Below are 18,148 nucleotides of genomic sequence, written 5' to 3'. Positions count from 1 at the left end.
CTAATGGGAAGTATCTACTCATCACCAAAATGAAATCCTAACTTATAGGTCGAAAAAGCAAATGGAAAAATTGGGAGATGAATACCATGACAAGGGATGTCACTCTAAGCCAAAAAACCTCCTTTATATTGCTTAAATCTTCTTTTACATGTTTCAGTCCGGGTCCGGGAACGGGGTACAAGATTACCTACCACCAGTGTTACAGTGACAAGGGAGATCACTCTACGTCAGAAAACTTCCTTTTTGTGGCATATCTAAAATAACTCTTAATGGAAATCTTCTCCATATCATATCTGATGCAGTAATGAAATGATGTTATTTTAATACTTAAAAGTTAAAGTACAAAAACCTGTTTATATAAAGTCGTCCTATAGAGTCAGAGAAAGCAAACCTGTATGTCACCTGGGCATAGCTGTCCAAAGCATGGTTAGCTTAACGACAGCTTTATGCCAAATTTTAAATCAGTAAATAGTTAAAAAGATTGAAATTCCCAAAAAAAAGGTATAAGGATTCGTAAACTTCTTTTAAAGACAGCAAAGACAAAGACATTTATAATTTGTTAGACATTTCTCAACAAAATCACATTTTGAACATTTTTGTTTAGTCTGATTTTAGAATGGGTTAACGTCCTATTAATAGCTAAGGTAATTTAACGACATGTCTCAAAGCGTCCAAAGTGTGAGTCAGCGTGAGGCAGGTTTGTGGGGGTATTTGCCTTCTTACAGTAGCGCGCATCTGATCAATGCCGACTATAGAGTGTTACCTCACTGAAATATCATGCCGAAAGTCCCAGCACAGTACTTTACCTAGAAACATTATACTTTGTAGAACAATATCCGTCCATGCCAAAAGTGAGGTAATTCCAAGCGAGGCGCAAGGAACCAAAAAACTCGTCCAGATAAAACAGCCAGGTTGGAAAAGAGACTGAAGAGAAATAAAATCTCAAACTTTCGACAGAAGTTTTAACGTGTTTTAATCACTGTAGTTTAAAAGATCACTCAACACTAGAACACAAAATATATAACATTGTCAAGTAAATACTAATTACAAAACATGTGATTTTATCCAGATCTCACAAAGACGGACACATTGATAATTTAAATATAAATAACATATCTCTTTATACATACTGTTTACCTTTTTATAGTAAATATTTCTATTAAACATTGGACGCTAATGAGAAAACGATAATAATAACAGTTTGATGTCGTTTCACATTAAATAATGTGACGTCACATAACCACACATCCGTTTGTCGCTGTCAACGGAGTAAACGTTACACAGAGAAAAAAAAAAACATTTCTAAAAATGTTATCACGAGGACGAGGGCAGCGTTGTACATCTATGACATGAAGTCCTGGGTAGTGTCACTCCGACGTTTCCAATATCTCCTAACCCATTTTATGTCATCAAGTACGTCTTGTACATATTACAACTTTAACCCGTGTCTTAATAATATTGACGTCATCAAGTCTTGTGCACCACAATGTTAACACTGTATCTTGATAACATTGACGTCATCAAATCTTGTGACCGCAATTGTAATACTGTGTCTTCATAAGATTTATGTCATCAAGTCTTGTGCACAACAATTTTTATAATGTGTCTTAATAAGATTGACGTCATCAAATCTTGTGTATCACAATTTGAATACTGTGTCTTAATAGAATGACGTCTTCGATCTCAAACTAAACTTCTTCCAACCTTCATGTCACAACCTCAGTATTTTTTGTATCTCACATGGTCTTGTATACGCTTTTTACTTCCTAATCATCTGACGCCCTCGAATCTTGTGTATTAAAACTTTGACATAGCCTGAACCCGGCATTTGAATATATATGATATCATCAAATGGGGTTTTGTCGTCATCAAAACGGGGCTCTGTTGTCATCAAAACGGGGTTCTGTCGTCATCAATATGGTCCCCTTCACCAATAACAGGCATACCGCCGTACCTGAGGACGAAGAGTAGACGTTTATTTTACAGAATATTTGTATAAACGAAACCGAGGCAGCGAGTAACAAAAATTGTACAGATATGCCCAGTTTGTATACGTAAGATGAAGGAATTTTTTTTTTGCTTCAAAAGTTACAAAGATTAATTAACAACGTTTCACCGTAACATTATTTGTGATTTATAACTCTACACTCTGGCGATATATTAACACGAGTACATTGTTGTTCTCTACTTACTGGTCATAGTCATAGGTATCAACGCCTTGTATACTGTGGTTACTCCACTTCCGGCCATTATCCTGCGGTACTTCCCCTTGACTGAATGTAGAATTTACGTTATTAATTTGAATACCAGCATTAATTAAATAGTGGCTTCGTGCAGCAAAGACTTTTTTAAAAAATCACTCTTCCAGTGAGTAAGCTATAGAATATACTTACCACTGACACGCATTACTGTATTTGAACGAAATAAACAATTGTACTAAATCTGTTTACATTGAAAAAGTATAGCGGAACCTCAAAGGTTAAAGGGTAATGACGAAATCACCCTTCAAATTGATAAAACTGAAAATCCTCCCATCTTGCTTTCCAAATATCAGCAAAATACCGTAAAATATCATTAATGAGCATTTATATTGGTCTAGAAAATACGTACATCGATATACTTTAGTTTCGCCTACGTCACTTCCGGTGCACAAAACAATTATGATGCGTCTCAGATGTATAGCTACATATGGCTCATGATAGACTTACGTTAGCCCGTGATGGCCTATTTATTTTATCAATATGTATTCTTGTCACCTGTCATACGTACACGTGGTGCCACTGAAGATCGAAGTCTCCGTCAAACGAACTGTCGTAGCTAGACAGTCTCTGTCGCCATCTTTCCTGCTCGTCCGTGAGGTAGGACTGGTTCACATAGGTTGCTATAGTATCTATATCCGGTGGCGGAGTCGATGGGTGTTGCTCCTCTATGACTATCACTTCCGGTTGCGTCGGAGCTCTATACTGTTTTTCTTCCGGGAAATACTGCATAGATGACACTGACTCCGTACTTCTACCTAAGAAATTGCTACAAACAAAAGAAAACAAATCAAATAATAACGGTGTAACTATTCTGTCACTGAGTGAGTTTCTTGATTTTTTTTTATTACTATATTTGGTGGTATTTTTCATCACAATTCAGTTTTTGCCAAACATGGTACCAATTGTTCAGCTGTAACCCTTTGGGTCTGTTTGATATGTATCTTGAGACAGTAAATACAAAAAGGTTCGACGGGGAGCGACGATCGTTTATCCCGTTTAAACTATTTAGAGATATTTTATAGATTTCATGAAGAAAGCAATCCTCAGCGAGTTTTTCTCTTCGATATTTGAAAATTAACTTAGGAACTAGCCTTACATGCGCATCCTTAACGACGGGCGCGAGGTGTGGAATTCCTTTCAACAACATTTGTTTTTTATGACATAATGTTTTCTAATAAATACTTGATTTACGACCGGGTGTATTACTGTATAAGTACAAACGGGATTCTAATGTCGTTAATTACTTTCATTAGTTTCAATTGCAACAAAAATCAAAGTTTCCTTAATTTGATGCTAGCAGAAATAACCATGAATCTTTCGGTCATCCAAATCGTAAACCTGACTAGACCCCNGGGGGTAAAGACTCACCTGTCCGAGTACTTCTTCTTGTCCTTGAAGCAGATGATTTTTGTGAGAACTACGGTAAAGACGATGAGACAGAGGGCGCCACAGATAGCGAACACTCCCAGGTAGATCTTAGTAGAGTCAGGGATACCGTACACCACGTCTGTAACATAATTATAGTATCGGATGTGGGACAAGGAATAGTTATGAGGATAGTGCCGTCGCTGGGGTTCGAACCCGCGACCCTTGGCTCTCCAGCCCGATGCTCTATCGCTGAGCTAAAGGGGAAATTCCCCACGGCTAATGCTTGTTAGGCAACCTAATCAATGCACATCTTTTACAAATCAGATATTTATTTTACAAACTGATGACATCAAACACACATAGGCCTATAATAGGGGCGGGGAAATGTAACGAGACCTGGACGAGATTCGAACCATGGATCTCAGAACTCTAGATGATCTGACCAATATAGATACCTGGAAATCGATAGGAAGCTGGCCAAGTCCAACCAGGGATAGTTGTGACCAGGGTAAGTTGTGGTTATGGGTTGCTGTTACCAGGGTAAGTTGTGGTTATGGGTTGTTGTGACCAGGGTTAGATATCAGAACTCTAGACGAGCTGACCAATATAGCTACCTGGCAATCGATAGGAAGCTGGCCAAGTCCAACCAAAGATGGCTGTGACCAGGATAAGTTGTGGTCATATGTTGTTGTGACCAGGGTTAGTTGTGGTTATGGGTTGTTGTTACCGGGGTTAGTTGTGGCTATGGGTTGTAGTGACCAGGGTAAGTTATGGTTATGTGTTGTTGTGACCAGGGTAAGTTGTAGCTATGGTTTGTTGTGACCAGGGTAAGTTATGGTTATGTGTTGTTGTGACCAGGGTAAGTTGTGGTCATAGGTTGTTGTGACCAGGGTAAGTTGTGGTTATGGGTTGCTGTTACCAGGGTAAGTTGTGGTTATGGGTTGTTGTGACCAGGGTTAGATCTCAGAACTCTAGACGAGCTGACCAATATAGCTACCTGGCAATCAATAGGAAACTGGCCAAGTCCAACCAAAGATGGCTGTGACCAGGATAAGTTGTGGCTATGGGTTGTTGTGACCAGGGTAAGTTATGATTATGTGTTGTTGTGACCAGGGTAAGTTGTGGTCATGGGTTGTTGTGACCAGGGTAAGTTGTGGTTTAGGGTGGTTGTGACCAGGGTAAGTTGTGGTCATGGGTTGTTGTGACCGGGGTAAGTTGTGGTCATGGGTGGTTGTTACCAGATGTGTTGTTTTAACTAGAGTATGTTGTAGCCAGACGGGGTTGTGTAGCGGAACTGGACTGGGTCGATCGTCGGCGACCAGGTAGCTCAATTGCATTGGTAGAACGTCCGTCTAGAGTTCAAAGGATCCCGGGTTCGAACCCTGGTCTGGCCGTTACAGTTCCCTTTCTCTTGAGGATGGGGGTTGTAATAGGCCTTGGTTGTAACGTTACAAAGCCTGTTGTAAGAGTTTTATTGTTGGTGCAGATATAAACGACCCCGTCCACATTACCGTCAGACAGGTTTTAGGAGGCCTATATCAGCATCGCCTTGCACAATTATCTCATGTAAATATGTCTTAACAATATTTATCTACTAGTGGCCTTCCAGACAACTAAACAAACATAATAAAACATTTAAAAACTAACCGTTACAGTGTGGTAATGCATCTACATCCCACTTTCCCGATATTAAACACGTGATCGTATCTTGTCCAATCACATTGTAACCCTCTGGACATGTGATATCAACTGAGGTTCCCACAATTCTTTGTTCGGTGCTTAACACAATATCCGGTGTAGGATGGGAGGCATTAGTTCCTGGAAGTTCTGTTATAAGAGAGCACTCTGAAATAGAAAACAAAACCAGAATAGAATAAAACCTAATTCCATTTTATTTTCAACTGAAAGTCATCCGAAAACTGAGTTTGAAATATGCGTATCAGACCCACAGAAGGGAAACAGTCGAAGAGCCAGACTTTTCTGTGGTTAAGCCGAACATGTTAGTACGTAATTTGAACAGAAAGTTCTGTTTCCCCGGGCCTGCGCTTGGAAGTCTTGTGACCACCACCGTAGCATTCTTACCCGGAAGTGCAGGTTCGGCCATATTGTCGGTTGTCATCACATGGATCTATTTCTGGTTGAGGTAAAAATGGTAATCTTCAAAATTCATCAACAATTTCTGTCCCAATCACATGGCTAGCCCCGCTTAATGGTTTACCATGCCAACCTGTATCCACGTCACACGTGTACGTTCGTCGCCCGTTCTGTATTTCCTGTCTACTGCTAAAGTCTTTCCACCAATATCTGAAATATTAGAAACTGCAATTACAATTTCTAGCGTGTCAAATATTGTATCGAATTATTGGGTGTCATTGCGGGTTTGATTCTTCACGATTAAAGAGGTTATATACGTAACTCAGTGGCTATTTTAGTGTGTTATTCCGCTGAAAGGTCACAGAACGGTTCACGAGGGCGAACGGGACGGTTTCTTTCAATTCTATTTAGTATTAATGAAACATAGGTATTCACTTTCGATTACTGTCAACCAATGGTCCACAGCTACCAATTAAATAAAGTATAAAACTGTGATGTAGCTGCTATATGATGCGTTACAATAAATACACAATTCATTATTACAATTTAATATGGGATTTCCATTTGCATCATCAAGCGCTAATTACTTGTCCTATGTCCCTTGGCTTATACATGCATGTCCGAATTTGCGAGAGGGATCGTTTTTATAGTGTTACTACATGTACTTGAAAGTTACAATACAGACATTGTAGCAACAAACCGAGTCGGAGTTAAAGATAACATGCGGGCATTATGAACGATGGACTTACATGCTAATGTAGTGAGATGTTATAAGCTGGCACCTATACACTACTTTATGATTTACGCTACTATACATATAAGTAGATACATATTCTCGTGTAAATGAATTTCTCCCAAAACCACTTTAGGGTTTCCCACTCCCGAATCGTTGGATAAACCTGGGAGGATAACCCCTAGTTGGACGTTATTTCATTGGTCAATCTTCTAACGATGACGTCAAGGAACAATGCCTTGCGACGTCATCTGCACTTGTGACGTCATAGGTCATGGCGGTGGTTTCCCCAAACAGGAATAATATATTCCCAATAGAAATAAATGGTTTTCTAGGTATAATATCTGATTTTCGTGAGAGAAGAAATAAGTCCCCAAACTCGTGATGGTTGATCATTATGTTTATCTAACTCTGGTTTGTACATTTTCAAATTGTAAAAGACACTCTGTAAACCTCGTGTCTATGTACAAATAAAAAAATTGAGTTAGATAAACATGATAACCAACCGTCACTGGTGCATATTAACATTTATAAGAAAATTCCTTACAATAATATTTATCCTCCGTGATATGAATGATTTGAATAATATTGATAAGATTGTGCTTATGTGACTTACCAAATGAATAACTTGTGTATTGTAAATTATCTTGTAAATATGTTTCTCTATACTTTGTGTTGTAACGAGAACAGGGACCTCGTTGTAAACACATATGTGTGACCCTCGCTACCATTTACATGTACATACTCTGCTGTATGTCCGCGGATATAGTGCCGTATGATTCATATTTACGCTGGTCAGGTGTACTGTTACATGTGTCAGTGGTCAGCCCGAGCTGTCGGAGGGGTCGTAAATATGTCCGGACACACCCACCAGGTCTATAGTTCCACTGCAGCTCTATATAGGGACTGTTCGTTTATACGGAACAACCGGTTTGTCTGGTTTTAAATGTAACATTTTCGGGTATAAATCCGGCAGACCTGCAAATGTTTATGTCGGCCTTACAAAGTTTTGTCAAGGCTCGCATGAAAACAAGCAGGTCCGACCTTATTTCATAAACGAACAACTCTGGTCCAACCGGTTAAACCGTCTGGATCGCGATAAACGAAAGCGGCCCTAGTCTCAGTTAGGTCTCGGTGTATGAGCAGGTTGTCCCAAAATGTCAAATTACATTATGCCTGGTTCCCAGACATGTGGGAATACCAGGTAATGAAAAGGCAGATCGTCCCGCAAAAGCAGCACTATTGTGCTACCTGTTGAGTTTTACTACATTTTAATGAGTTCAAACCACCTGTAAGATGGTTTATAAGATCATTGGAATCAATGCATCGACAACAAATCACACTAATAAACCTAAAATCGGTGAATCTTCCTGATGTAGACATGCATATGACGTTTGACTACCACTCCATCCTACCCACGACACCACTCATTCCCACCCCAACACCAATCCACCCCAACCCCCGACACTACTCCACCCACCCCACCCCAACCCCGACACCAATCCACCCTACCCCGACACCACTCAACCCCATCCCCGACACTCCACCCCATCCCCGACACCACCCCACCCCATCCCCGACACTACTCCAACCCCGACACCACTCCACGACCCGCATGTGCGTCTGAAGTTGACATCATTATAAATTAAATATAATAAAGAAAAAAAAAAACATCAAACAAACGAAACGAAACCAGCAGATAACGAACAAACAATTTACGTGTATTACTTTGTTAGTGTCATCTCTACGTACAAACTAAATGACGTCACTCATTAACGCGTCACGTTGACCAATCCCTGTAATGCGTTAATAGGAACAATACCGGGAGTGTCCGTCGGGTCACCAGTCAAAAGAAAGGTGGAGAATTCAGTATCAACTATAGGAGTGGCCAAATAACTGACCATTGATAACGTACTAGTTAATTGATATTGTTAAAGAGATATGTAACCTTATCTGAAAATATATCTCCTTTCGAAAAGAATTACGTAATAGACCAATACAGAGTGTTGTATTAACACTTATTAAATTTCATTAATTACAAGACATGCTAAATGTGCTAGGTACACTTTATAAGAACAAGAACCTGATACATTGAATCTCTTTGAGATAAGAGAGAACAAATTTAAAATCAAGATTTATAAACTAACGTTACTGAGGAATTGATGACACCTTTGCGAAATAGATAAGCATTGATAACACATTGGAGAAAGATGCACAATAGTTGACGACACACGTGATACTTATAGGTGTAAATGACAGCATGAATTCTTAGGTGACGTAAATTGAATTTTCAAGGGAGATAACTCTAATAAAATGTTTAATGTGCAATATTTAGCCAAATGAAAGTTATTTCAACATGACAGACACCTGGACCCTACCCACTTATTGATTTATTTATTTTTTGTTAATCGGGTAAATGAAACAACTACATCGGTTATATTGGCGAGGAAAAGAGGTTCTACATCAGAACTCTCGGTTTTTCCGACTTTAAACATGCTCCTTTGAATGTCAAATATCGAAGATTAAACCTCAACTTGTGTTTTTCTTGCCTAGAGATATTTCCCTTGTCACGCCATTCAGCTCTTATTTAGAGTCTAGGCATATCATATTCATGGGAAGCAAAACTGGTAAAGTACTGGATTTGGCCTCGAGTTTTCGTAGAAAATCTATAATGTTATTAAATGTTTGATGACACGATTGATACACACGAATTGAAAACACATCTGAGAGACGGGAAGCAATACTAAAATACGGGGATTAGCTTCGAGTTCGATCCTTGTTTTCGTTCCCTTTTATTTTTATTTTTAAATACTCCGAAATGTCAAACTACCCTTATTATATACCTGTAATTGTATCGCGCTAGATGTGTAGAAACTAGAAATTGTTATACATCTCCTATATTCTAGATGATTGAAAAATGTTCTCTTCCGGGTTTCGGATTATAACAGAATTCAATATATGTCATATATTGTATTAACAACGGGGGTCTAAGAAGAAAAATCGATTCCCTAAATATAGACAGTTTTTGATTTCATCATGTGGTTTATTACACACTTACCATTTTAAAGATAACGTCCTAAAAATCCAAAGAAAACACAGAGAAACAGACAGTAAATCCGCTAATGTCACCATGCTATACTTTCTCGTGGGAAGTTTTGTTCGCTACACCCCACTGACAGGTATGGCTGGCCAGTGGTCGGGGACCGTCTCAAAAGACATTTCCGTAATATAATATTGCTGACTTGATTTGTTTGCAACGTTCTCTCCAACGTCTATGTCTACAGTTACGTTTACTGTACACGTGTGGTTGTCATTAATAAGGCAGTGTTCTGTTTTCCCTACAAAAGTTGAAAGAGGGGTATCATTTTCTACTTACACTGTCTTCTGTGGATATCTTAGAACGCCGTTATAAAGCTGCACACTCAGTAAAACCTCGCTTTACTTCTACCATTTGTCCAGCGATATTCTGGCTTCATAGAAAGGTTTACCGATGCATAGCCGAGGGAGTTATAGAAAAGGGTACCTAGAGTAATTTGCTGGTAAACGATATGGCAAATTAAAGGACATTCATTATTTAAAAGGATTTAAGAGGACGCATGATGGACGCAGTCTATTACTTGTTTCAATGTCCATATCATATAACAATTTTAATTCAAAATCACTCCCTTTGTTAGATTTCTAGCTAGCTAGGTGATTAAATTTCAGTTCAAGATGTTTCCAATGATTGTCCAAACTAACTTCAACGTCTTTAATTGTTGAAGCCTGTATGATCGCCTCAGGAAGACAGTTTCGTAGCCGAAGGAATTATTTCTAATATCTAATTTACCATGTTTCCCCTTATTTTTTGTTGTATCGAGGTTTTATTTCGTAATTCAGAGAAAAAACAAATGAATTACAGTTATTAAATAGAAACTAAATATTTATGCTGGATAGAGATGATTTTATGGACTCGACATGCCTTGGATTACGTTGTTTGACTTTTGAGACGGCCTCGCCCTCAGAGCTACTTCCGCTGGCCGCTGGCGACGACGTGGTGTAGTGCAGCATTTCGTCACGTGATCCATCACCGTCGCGCGGCCCCGGGGGACAGGTTCCGATCTCTAAGTCAGGCAGTTAGAGAGGTCGACAGGGTTCACCGAACTTGCTGTCACCTCACAAAATATGATAACTCGTTAAATTATACGAGCATATGTATAAGAAGCATGACTGGGTCACTGTGTTATAGTAAATAAACAAAACTTAGAACACACAAATCACGTGTCAAAACGTCAAAAGCACGTTGGTGACGAGATAACGTGAGACTTTATTATGATATTGCTTTTCTCATCGAAGCAATACATTAATTAGTATTACCCGTTGTTCGATGAAGCTGTAGCTATTATTGGTTTAAAAAATAAACAATATAAATATGTGAGTATTATGATTGGATATATAAGGTGGGTGAGAAAAAACAATGACACATATCAATCTCCCAACCATGCATAGCCGTTTTCCTAGCAACACCATTAGCAGGATGCTGAGGGCGAACATAGGTACACTGTAATAGTAAATATCAAACAAGGAACTCTCAGAGTAAAATAATGGATGATATATAAAAGCTTCCATTCCGTGACGAAATATGCATCATCAAATATAAATAACAAATTTGGCATCATCGTCAAACGCTCATATGAAGTTCCCGTAACACGGTTTAATATATAAAGGCTTTGTCAATTTAATCCAGTGTCATACGACAAGCGCCGTCGTTACAGAGAATGTAACGAGAAAACCACAGGGACCTGGGTATTTGTTACAGTTTTATTTGGACCTAGATTAAGGTATTACAGTAATTTAACACCGTTGGGGGTTTAGAAAAGGCCGCTGAGCACACAGTGTACGTCTTCCATGCATATTTGAAGGAAACGAATCTTGACGGTAACAGTTTTCAAAACTAGCTACGATGCCGAACTGTTCGATACATCCGTGGCCAAATTTCTAACGGATGATCGTTCACGAAAGATGAACTATACAGAAACATAAACAAAACAAAATAAATTCTTTCAACACACAAATTAAATATATTGCATTAGTCTGCATGGTCCTTTAAACGACAAAAACAAAATATAATACAATAAAAACACTGTACATTTATTGTTGGGAAACACGACTTTTTGTTGCCCTGAGGTTAATCATGCAGGCGAGTGAAATATTAGGATGAAACAATATTAATTGAGGAGAAACGAAGAGTCGTGATTTCCTACTTTAAGGGCAAAACATATTTGTTTTTGTTGAAAAAAATAAAACAAGCACAAACACAAAAGCAGAGACAATCTCCCAATCAGACACGCTGTTCTAAAGGTGAGGTGTAATATGATGTGATATGAGCCTGAAGTTTAAAAATTGCAGCTTTTGTGATTATTTACACGTTTTTTTCTGTTTTTGTTTCCCCGAAATTTAACGTATTCCAACAGCTATGGTCACGCGAAGACGTATGCCTACGGAAACAAAGCCGAAAACAACGAATAGGCAAAGGAGTACAAACATAGAGACCTTAACAGTTGTTTCTATCAGAGACGTATATATTGCAATAATATATACGTCTCTGTTTCTATGCTTCGTCGATGTAACGATGAGGGTCATATGATAAGTTTGAGCAGTCAACCGTTTACTGCTCAAACTTGTCATATGACCATGAAAAACACACCGAATCTCACGTAGGGGAGCGAACATCCTGTTATCTATTTTCCCTGTTGAGTATCTGTCTCGGAACTCTGTTGGTACATATTTAAAGCCTGAAAAATCAGTAAAACAATAAAAAAGGCTTCAAAGGGTCATTATCTAATCTTAACTGTTTATTTATTGTTTCGTTCTGGTGATATAATTTATATATATAAAATAAATATCGCCCTTGCTATAGGGAAACATGAGTATTCATTTCCCCCGAACCAATCACTCCCTCCCTCTACGCAGGATCATCCAGGAAGCAAATGGCCATATTCCACTCCGATAAGCATAAAAAGAAAATCAAGAACGTATTAGCTGGTATTATTAAAACTACATTACTTTATTTGTGGGGGTCAAGCCCTAACCTTCCCGTAAACAGAAGTAACAGTTTGTGGACGAGGGGTACCTTAATGGTCACCACCGAAAATAAAGAATAAGTAACCAAGGAAACCAGGTCGAGGTTCCGATTGGGGCAGCAGATCAATTGTCTCTGAGGCAGAGGACATAGAAGATTCAGACCCTGTAGTGGTCTCACAGGAGTCGCCTCTTACGATAGCACAGTGGGATATACACACTGTGGCATGTCTAGTTTTTCTCTCAACACCTGATGGGGTGGTTACACTGTACAATAACCGGTTTAGATAAGATATGCACTGGTTTCACGTGTTTGATGCCATTTTAGATGTTTAACGAAGAGTTGACTTAGAAACAATGCGAGTTTACTCCAAACCTTGAGCAGTAAACAACCATCCGCTACAGTAACGCTATTATCTATATCTTGACCAGGGAGGAATTATTATCTATATCACGGGTAGTTCTCGCTACCTGAGGTGAGAAGTATTACCTGTTTAATCAATATTTGTTTATATAAAATGTGTCAGATCAGACGAGGGAAGACGCCCCCTGTTATCTACGAGGGGAGTCGACTGTGGCAGATTAACCGACACCGAGTGGGACCACATACAATGGACTTGTTAGGATTGTTACAACCGTGTTGTCAAGACATCAATGTGTACTATAGGGTGGTCGGGTGGCGCAGTGGATAGCGCACTTGCCTTTCACCAAGGCGACCTGGGTTCGATTCCCCGATCAGACGTGAAAAGGTATTGGGTCACCTGCCCGACTACGTGGGTTTTCTCCTGGTACTCCAGTTTCCTCCCACAGTAAGACCCCGCGCGCTAACATCCGGGCAAACAAAAGTGATTAGTATAAGTTGAAAAACATTGTTTCATAATTGTTGTTAGATAAATAAAGTTTATATATATGGTACTAGGTAACAAAAGGACAGAGAAAAAAATATAACAACAGGTGATACCCATCGCAACCCCGTACAGGTGTTGGGAATATAGGCCTGCTATTTCCCACTGCATGATCGTAATAGGCGACTAATATGCCCCTACCCCACCCTGCAGAAACGGGCGTGGTTTCTGCCTTCTCTTCTGATTGGGAACAACTGAAGAAACCAACAGTGATTTGCTGTCCCACTTTAACACTTGGAATCTTTAGGTTTTTTTTAACATTCATGTCTTCATTTCTGTCCTATCTACCCTCACTTTCCGGCGGTGTCTCCCTTGGAACCCGGCCTCATATGACCCTGGCTGTCGCGTGGAGGCGATCCCCGGCATAAGAGGCGACTTGTGTGGGGAGTCCCCTACATAATCAGGGATTTGCTCTTGTGCTCTTTACTCGGAGACGCAAAAGCGACATAAATAATTCTGCTGCAACTACGGAAATATCAGGACCTTTCTATTGTCCTCTCCGTTCTAACCACTTCACAACGCCTTATTGGGCATAACCTCGGTGTTGGCCCTGATGTCGAGCGATCGCCATGTCATATAATAAGTATTACATAAGTTATATGACGAGTATTACCAATGTGATTTAAGGAGTATACCCAGGTAATATAATAAGTATTGCTCATGTAATATAATGAGTATTACACAGGTATTATGACTAGTATTACCAATGTAATATAAGGAGTATACACAGGTAATATAATGATTATTCCTCAGGCCATACAATGAGTATTACATACGTTATATGACGAGTATTATCCAGGTTATATAACTAGTGTTACACAGATAGTAAATGGGTATTGCTCGGGAAATATAATGAGTTTGTACATGTAGCGAGTTTTACTCGGGTGATTAAACGAGTATCACACAGGTAATATAATGAGTATGTACATGTTGCAAGTTTTATTGGGTAATTTAACGAGTATCACACAGGTAATATAATGAGTTTGTACATGTAGCGAGTTTTACTCGGGTGATTAAACGAGTATCACACAGGTAATATAATGAGTATGTACATGTAGCGAGTTTTACTCGGGTAATTAAACGAGTATCACACAGGTAATATAACGAGTAAATAGAAGAAAGAAAATACATAAGAAAATAGTAACAGATACAGTCACGCAAATACACTGAGGCGACGCAGGAACTGTCCATGTTGTGTAACCAAACTCCTGACACTTGATTTCCGGACCCCGACTCCCTGCCTCTCACCCTATAATTACTCCTCCGTCGACAGGCACTTGAAAGAGTTATTCAATCGTTGCTCTCCACATTTATTTTACATCACAAGCGCCCAACACGTGGCGTCCAGGGACACATAGCTGGCCACGGAAGTATTACAACCTGACCTTAACCGTGTAACATTTTCAGGTTTTAGATAATGGTCTAGGTACGCTATCGCTTAACGGTTACGAGGAAATCAGGTTCGATATTTACTCGACTAGGAATAATGATTTTGTGAATCATGTGAGCAGCAGGGAGGTTGATTCAGGTAAGTTGTTTTGAATTATTGTTATGAAAACGTAGACGAGGAAAACGTCAATGAAAACGTTATTGTGTCTGTGACCTGTGTGATGATTGTACTGGTAGATATCATGAGTGAAATGTGCGTGTGTGATGATGATGCTGGTAGAGATCATGAGTGATATGTGCGTGAGTGATGATGATGCTGGTAGAGATCATGAGTGATATGTGCGTGAGTGATGATGATGCTGGTAGAGATCATGAGTGATATGTGCGTGTGTGATGATGATGATCCTGGTAGAGATCATGAGTAATATGTGCGTGTGTGATGATGATGATCCTGGTAGAGATCATGAGTGAAATGTGCGTGAGTGATGATGATGCTGGTAGAGATCATGAGTGATATGTGCGTGAGTGATGATGATGCTGGTAGAGATCATGAGTGATATGTGCGTGAGTGATGATGATGCTGGTAGAGATCATGAGTGAAATGTGCGTGAACTTTGAAAATATAAACAAATAAGAAAAACAAGGTTACCGCGAGCGGTATATAATACGCCCGTCACACATTGAATGAGCAGTTGTTTGTATGATTGAAATATATGAAGTATTTGTGAGTAATTGATATTAAAAGAGAAATCATTTAACATAACTGGTAGATCAATGAGTGCAATACAACATCATGGAACGCATGCATCGCATTAATGAAACCAAGGGTAATAACTCCAGTAATTACGGTCGGATAATGGCGGTTATCAAACTTGTCTGTGGTTTCATGGTAATTAACCTCGTTGTGAAGTTTGAAGTTAATCCGTTAATAATTACTCGAGATATCGAGTGGACACTGTTTCGGCAAGTCCATAAAGGACCATAACTCCACAAATTATGGTCTGATAATGACAGTTATCGAACTTGTCCGAGCTTTCATGGTAATTAACCTTGTTGTGAAGTTTGAAGTTAATCCGTTAATAATTACTCGAGATATCGAGCGGACACTGTTTCGGCAAGTCCATAAAGGGGCATAACTCCACAAATTATGGTCGGATAATGGCGGTTATCGAACTTGTCCGAGGTTTCATGGTAATTAACCTTGTTGTGAAGTTTGAAGTTAATCCGTTAATAATTACTCGAGATATCGAGCGGACATCGTTTGCCCGACCGCCCGACCGCCCGCCCGCCCGCTCACGTGATAAAATAATACGTCCCCATCTTCGACGTGCGTATAAAAATGTACCGTTTACACAAAAGGCCATAATAAACTTCAGCATAACCCTCATGGTCGAGGTATACTATAGCATTAATTCACAACAACAAAATACATCAGCATAACCGTCATGGTCACGGTATACTATAGTATTAAATCACAACAACAAAATATACATTAGCATAACCGTCATGGTCAAGGTATACTATAGTATTAACTCACAAAAACAAAATATACATAAGAATAACCGTCATGGTCACGGTCTACTATAGTATAACTCACAACAACACAATATACACCAGCATAACTCTTATGCTCACGGTATACTATAGTATTGACTCACAACAACAAAATATTCATCAGCATAACCTTTATGGTCACGATATACTATAGTATTAACTCACATCAACAAAATATACATCAGCATACCCGTCATGGTCACGGTATACAATAATTACTTGAGATATCGAGCGGACACTGTTTCGACAAGTCCATAAAGGAGCATAACTCCACAAATTTTGGTCGGATAATGGCGGTTATCGAACTTGTCCGAGCTTTCATGATAATTAAGCTTGTTGTGAAGTTTGAAGTTAATTCGTTAATAATTACTCGAGATATCGAGCGGACACTGTTTCGGCAAGTCCATAAAGGACCATAACTCCACAAATTATGGTCTGATAATGACAGTTATCCAACTTGTCCGAGCTTTCATGATAATTAAGCTTGTTGTGAAGTTTGAAGTTAATTCGTTAATAATTACTCGAGATATCGAGCGGACATCGTTTGCCTGACCGCCCGACCGCCCGCCCGCCCGCTCACGGGATAAAATAATACGTCCCCCTCTTCGACGCGCGTATAAAAATGTACCGTTTACACAAAAGACCATAATAAACTTCAGCATAACCCTCATGGTCGAGGTATACTATAGCATTAATTCACAACAACAAAATATACAACAGCATAACCGTCATGGTCGCGGTATACTATAGTATTAAATCACAACAACAAAATATACATTAGCATAACCGTCATGGTCACGATATACTATAGTTAACTCACAACCACATAATATACATCAGCATAAACGTCATGGTCACGGTATACTATATTTAACTCACAACAACAAAACATACATCAGCATAACCCTCATGGTCACGGTATAATATAGTATAACTCACAACAACAAAAGATACATCAGCATAACCTTTATGGTCACGATATACTTTAGTTAACTCACAACAACAATATATATATCAGTATAACCGTCATGGTCACGGTGTACTATAGTATTAACTCACAACCACCAAATATACATCAGCATAACCTTTATGGTCACGATATACTTTAGTTAACTCACAACAACAATATATATATCAGTATAACCGTCATGGTCACGGGATACTATAGTATTAACTCACATCAACAAAATATACATCAGCACAACCGTCATGGTCACGGTATCCTATAGTATAACTCACAACAACAAAATATACATCAGCATAACCTTTATGGTCACGGTATACTATAGTTAACTCACAACAACAATATATATATCAGTATAACTCTCATGGTCACGGTATACTATAGTATAACTCACAGCCACACAATATACATGAGCATAACTCTCATGGTCACGGTATACTATAGTATAACTCACAACAACACAATATACACCAGCATAACTCTTATGGTCACGGTATACTATAGTATGAACTCACAGCCACACAATATACATCAGCATAACCCTCATGGTCACGGTATAATATAGCATAACTCACAACATCAAAATATACATCAGCATTACCCTTATTGTTTAGATATACTATACTACACACAAAGACAAAATATGTATCACAAAATATTAACAGATAATGACAAATTATATTAAAGTGTTTATACACAAGGACAAAATATGTATCACAATATTAACAGATAATGACAAATTATATCAAAGTGTTTATACACAAGGACAAAATATGTATCACAATATTAACAGATAATGACAAATTATATCAAAGTGTTTATA

At 38.8% G+C, this 18,148-nt stretch overlaps 2 protein-coding genes across 3 annotated transcripts in view; one reads left to right on the top strand and one right to left on the bottom strand.

Moving 5' to 3' along the window:
• Window positions 1–956: 956 nt before the first annotated feature.
• LOC110462033 lies at window positions 957–9,611 on the bottom strand. 2 transcript variants are annotated; one of them, XM_021515806.1, is made up of 7 exons: window positions 9,515–9,611; window positions 5,712–5,933; window positions 5,277–5,474; window positions 3,630–3,768; window positions 2,770–3,027; window positions 2,193–2,273; window positions 957–1,954 (listed from the first exon to the last, which is right to left on the bottom strand). In XM_021515806.1, the coding sequence occupies exons 2-7, from the start codon at window positions 5,746–5,748 to the stop codon at window positions 1,891–1,893; spliced, it is 777 nt and encodes a 258-aa protein (XP_021371481.1). In that variant the 5' UTR covers window positions 5,749–5,933; window positions 9,515–9,611; the 3' UTR covers window positions 957–1,890. The 2 variants fall into 2 exon arrangements, with proteins under 2 accessions (XP_021371481.1, XP_021371482.1); XM_021515807.1 differs by lacking the exon at window positions 9,515–9,611 and adding an exon at window positions 7,073–7,145.
• A 5,177-nt stretch (window positions 9,612–14,788) lies between these two features.
• Window positions 14,789–18,148, top strand: part of LOC110462036 — a 22,447-nt gene continuing 19,087 nt past the window's right edge. The window contains exon 1 of the mRNA XM_021515812.1: window positions 14,789–14,946. The gene's annotated coding sequence lies outside the window, so the exon portion shown is untranslated. The remainder of the gene's footprint in view (window positions 14,947–18,148) is intronic.

Source organism: Mizuhopecten yessoensis, unplaced genomic scaffold (assembly GCF_002113885.1).
Source record: "Mizuhopecten yessoensis strain PY_sf001 unplaced genomic scaffold, ASM211388v2 scaffold10733, whole genome shotgun sequence".
Taxonomy (NCBI): domain Eukaryota; kingdom Metazoa; phylum Mollusca; class Bivalvia; order Pectinida; family Pectinidae; genus Mizuhopecten; species Mizuhopecten yessoensis.
Note: the sequence above shows the minus strand (reverse complement) of the source record. Positions and strands in the feature narration are given on the sequence as shown.